The sequence below is a fragment of the Tachysurus vachellii genome, chromosome 3 (assembly GCF_030014155.1).
Source record: "Tachysurus vachellii isolate PV-2020 chromosome 3, HZAU_Pvac_v1, whole genome shotgun sequence".
NCBI lineage: Eukaryota > Metazoa > Chordata > Actinopteri > Siluriformes > Bagridae > Tachysurus > Tachysurus vachellii.
Window position 1 is genome coordinate 31,628,862 of NC_083462.1, and position 5,000 is coordinate 31,633,861.

The following is a 5,000-nucleotide window of genomic DNA, read 5'->3' on the forward strand; positions in this document are numbered from 1 at the left end:
TCACTCACCGCATCACTGACGTATTTAACCCTGTGATGGAAACAGTTGAGGCAGATTACATGCAAACAGGAGTTGATGACGTAGTAGATGAGGAGGAAGCGGCCATCACCGTGGCTATAAGTAACACAACAGAAGCGAGGAGAGAAGAAAGAGGAGCCATGGCAATTGGTGATGCTGTAATTGAAGAAACAAGTGCCAAACTTATGCCAAATGGTGACTCTGCAGAAATGCCAATCAGTGGAGCCACAGTGGCACAGATCCTATTTGATGGGGCTACAATGATGCCAAGCAGTGGTGCAACACAAATACTAACTGATGGAGAGATGGAATTACTAAGCAATAGTGCCACAGCAACACCAACCATTGCTGATATAGATATACCAGCTGGTAGTGCCACAGCCATGCCAGTTGATGGAGAGATGGAATTTCCAAGAAGTAACGCCACAGCAACACCAGCCATCGCTGCTGCAGCCATGCCAGCTGGTGGTGCCACAGCCATGCCAGTTGATGGAGAGATGGAATTACCAAGCAATAGCACCACAGCAACACCAACCTTCGCTGCAACGACCATGCCAGCTGGTGGTGCCTCAGCCATGCCAGTTGATGAAGAGATGGAATTTCTAAGCAATATTGCCACAGCAACACCAACCACTGGTGCCACTGCAATGATGTTCAGTATTGGCATGGACTGTGAACCCTCCACCCCTGATGTGGATCTGTGTAAGGTCTGCGGGCAGCGTCACTTGCTGGATGAAAACCATGAGTACAACTACAAAGAAGAGGTGGATGATGAGCTCACATGCCACATCTGCCTGCAGCCCCTAATCTCCCCACTGGACACACCATGTGGACATACCTACTGCCAGGAGTGCCTAACCAGCTTCCTAGTGGAGAGTGATTTCTGCCCAGTGGACCGTGTGCCCATCCTGCTGCAGAACTGCCGCAAGTCCAACGTTCTTGTGCACAAGCTGCTGGACAAGCTCACCGTGTCCTGCCCATTCAGTGAGCACTGTTCTGAGACCATGTCGAGGGGAGAGCTGCAGGGACACATTCTGAGAAGGTGAGTGTTACCCAACAAGCCAGTAGCTAAAGAATATACTTCAAAAAAAAAAATCACTGCTTCATTACCATGTTTAAAAGTTAATAGACTCTTTCTGGTCTCACTTTGTTGCGCTTGTGTTGTTAGCTTGCGCCTTGCCCCAGGGCTCCGTATAAAATTAATTGCTTTTTTTTTTATTTCATGCACTAATGGAAACTTTCCCCTGCTTTTAAATTCCACTTAAGGAAACATAATTGGCTTCCTCCATCCAAACATATCCCTTTTCATGCTTATGCTCTTTCTATCCTTCTCTACTTCCCCTTCATCCCTCGCTCGAAGAGAGTTCTTCTTTTCTGTAATTATGCCGTGTTGTCACTTTGATTCTGTTTCTCTCTTCTCCTTCTCTGTGGTGGTGGGGTACATCTTAATCATCCATGGGTCCAAAGTTGTACCTCAACATGTTCCGGTAATGCATTCGGATGCCACGGCAGAGGGACCCGTGGAGATGCAAGCTAGAAAAAATACTATATGTAAGAATGCTTCTTCTTGCATTTCCATGTTTTGTTTGTCATGCAGCTACAGTGTGATGAGAACACGTTCCTTAGTGTCAGGACCTGTGTGTTATGGTTATGTCATGTCTGCATCGCTTCCGTTTTAAGGCCTGCTTTGCGCCATTGCTTTTAACATGTTGAGACTTGCTCGTCGTATCATCAGTCACATTCTATGTGTGCTTTTCTTTGGGTTAAAATATTTACCCAAAATCTAAATTCACTACAAATTGCTTGTCTTTAGATTTCTTTTCATGGTATTTTGCCTTCATTGTTACTAGCTGGGTGGGCACGGTGGCTTAGTGGTTAACACGTTCGCCTCACACCTCCAGGGTTGGGGGTTCGATTCCCGCCTCCACCTTGTGTGTGTGGAGTTTGCATGTTCTCCCAGTGCCTCGGGGGTTTCCTCCGGGTACTCCGGTTTCCTCCCCCGGTCCAAAGACATGCATGGTAGGTTGATTGGCATCTCTGGAAAAATTGTCCATAGTGTGTAATTGCGTGAGTGAATGAGAGTGTGTGTGTGTGTGCGCTGCGATGGGTTGGCACTCCGTCCAGGGTGTATCCTGTCTTGATGCCCGATGACGCCTGAGATAGGCACAGGCTCCCAGTGACCCGAGGTAGTTCGGATAAGCGGTAGGAGATGAGTGAGTGTTACTAGCTGATATTTTGATGCAATTTAAGCTTATTATCATGGCTGGTGTATGTGTTTAAAAGTGGAATGTTACATTCTGTGAGATCACACAATAAGTGAACCTCGCTGTAATGCTGCTTTATTTTCTTGATGTACAAATACACATTGTGGAGCTGAGTTTGAATAAATTGCGTCCTTGGCTGAAGCCATACACAATCCCATACACGAACAAATGAGACGGATAATATGTACATCAATTACGTGATGAACTGTAATAGATGTTTAGTTCTTAATGTACTTCTGCCTCTGCCCCTGCCCCTGTCTGCTTGCACACAGTTAGACCCGGAGGCACTTTTATAGCCGACACAAGAAAAAGAGAATCTAAACACAGAGAAATATGTGTTGATAATGATCCTGCTTATTGTATTATATAATGTGTCTGTGTGTTCGTGTTGTTTTATCTGTCTCTTATTAAGCTGTCTCTCTCCGTTTCTAAGCCTCTAAATAGCCTTCTATCTGCACCCTGGGCTTTAGGGATGAAACAGATACACACAAAGACTCAAAGAGATCAGAGTGAAGGATGAAAAGGTTCAGCTTGTGTCTGAAGGACCCACCAATGCGAATATGGACTTTACATCCTAAAACAAAAACAAAATCAGCTCATCCTCTATGCTTTAGCTCTACTTTTGGTCGAAGGTACGCTGCAATTCAGTGTAGATAAGGTTAGATTTTTTTTAAAACACACACAAACAGTGGCGGTTCTAGGATTTTTCTGTAACAGGGGCCATTAAGGGGCCACATGTTGCATTCAGGGGCCAAGTACAGGGTACATTCAAGCACACAAAATAATTTATTCAGTACGGTGCAGATACATTTCAGCAGTCATTCCTTTTTCAGACGCTCGCGTGCCGCCAATTGTTTGGGGGTGGAATTGCATCTGTGATCGTTGTGAAAAAGTCTCCAGTTGCTTTTCTCATAGACGATCGATGGAACGGGGCCAATCAGGGGCCAATCAGATTTTAGCAGGGGCCAGGGCCCCTGTGGCCCCGCCTCTAGAACCGCCCCTGAAAAACAAAAACCTACTGCGCACAATTTTTTGTGTGATTTTGTTTGTTTGTTTGTTTTTTTTTGCCTCCATTATTGCCTCCAAAAGTTTTTTAGGTTTTTTGTTTTTTTCCCTTTTTTTCATTTTAATTTTTCAAATGCAAATGTAAAGATTGGAACAACCCTAATGTGTTTTTGAACAGTAAATAACAGATACAAATCCAACAAAAATAAATAATAAATAAACTATGGAAGAAAACAGTAGCACTACCTTTCCCTCTTTTATTTATTCTTTTTTTTTTTTTTAAATCTTTTTTCTTTTGTCCATTCATAAAACCGTTCTCCGTATAAAATGCATATAGATTTATTGATCTCGGTCTCTGACCGTGTGTTGTGTGTTGTGTGTTGTGTGTGTTGTGATTAGTGGGTGGATGAAGCACTTAATGGTTCCGACAGTCTAACCTGTTCCTGTGCATCCTGTTTACACACCATCACACCATCACACGCAACAAAAAGGGCTGACTGAAGCATCGGGGCAGTTTGAAGGCAGGGGGGTGGCTTTAAACACACGTTCCAGTCTACAGGCTGAGCAGAAATACAGATGGGACCATCCCATGCGTGGAGTCACCCCCTTTAATAGGCTGAGATGGTTTGCTCCAGCTCTCTCTCTCTCTGTGGACCGTGCTGCAGTATAAGTCAGAGGCTGTTCTGGCACAGAAACATACAACACATTATCTCTCTCTCTCTCTCTCTCTCTCTCACACACACACACACACACACACACACACACACATACACACACAGACAGACAGACAGAGGCAAATCAGCAAGCACAAGTGCAAATCCTCTTACTCTTGGAAGATGCCAGACCAGATTACACAGCCATCGCAACCAAGAAGCGTGCTGGCTGTGACCTAACGCTCTGCCACCTCTCCTGATTTTTTACCTCATCCCTCTTTTCTTCTTTTCCTCCACCACAGCCGCTGCTACTTCTGCTTCTCCTTCTTGCTTCCTTCTTCTCCATCTGGTTCACTCCGGGCTCAGGGCTGTCACACATTGCTACAGTGATGGCTGAGAAATAGGGGCAAAAAGAGAGGAAGAAGAGAACCAGAGAAGAAAAAAAAGGGGAGAGGGAGAAAGAGGAAAGGGAAAAGGGTACATCATTGCACCTGAGCAGAGAAAAAAGAAGCGAGGGAAGAGACGGAAGGAGAGAGGGGGAGAGGGTGGGGGGTGGTGGGTCAGTCTGAGCAGGCTGGGAGAGGGAGAGTGGTGGAAATCTGTACTTGTCCCAGAGAGAGAAAGAAAAAAAGAAGGCTAGAGCGAGCGAGGGTTCATTATGAAGGCTCTGCTGCTGTTGGTGCTGCCGTGGCTCAGTCCGGCCAACTACACCGACAATGTGGGCAACCTGCATATTCTCTACTCAGAGCTGTGAGTATCAAACACACATAAATGTCCCATCCCATCCCACCCCACTGCAGTCTGTGTGTGTGTGTGTGTGTGTGTGTGTGTGTGTGTATGCATTCTCCACCTCACCTATGGCTACAGCTCTCTCAGATGTATTCAGGACAAGTTCTTCCCTATCATGTCTTAGTGATGCTGTCTGTGTGTGTTGTGTGTGTGTGTCTCGTCTCCGATCAACAAACCTTGATCATCCATACAAACACTGAACTCGGTGCACTATGTGAATCTCTGCATACTGTGTATTGATTGTGTGTGTGTGTGTGTGTGTGTGTGTGTG

The 5,000-nt window shown here is 45.5% G+C and overlaps 1 protein-coding gene across 5 annotated transcripts in view; it reads left to right on the forward strand.

Moving 5' to 3' along the window:
• Nucleotides 1–5,000, forward strand: part of lnx1 (ligand of numb-protein X 1) — a 46,293-nt gene that overhangs the window by 6,505 nt on the left and 34,788 nt on the right. For 3 of the 5 annotated variants that reach the window (XM_060866782.1, XM_060866781.1, XM_060866783.1), the window contains one exon: nucleotides 1–1,060. This exon is cut by the window's left edge and continues 62 nt beyond it. In XM_060866782.1, the coding sequence (XP_060722765.1) occupies nucleotides 36–1,060 (1,025 nt within the window). In that variant the 5' untranslated portion in view covers nucleotides 1–35. Of the gene's footprint in view, nucleotides 1,061–4,539; nucleotides 4,691–5,000 lie in introns of those variants that run through there. The other 2 variants (XM_060866784.1, XM_060866785.1) reach the window with 1 other exon arrangement.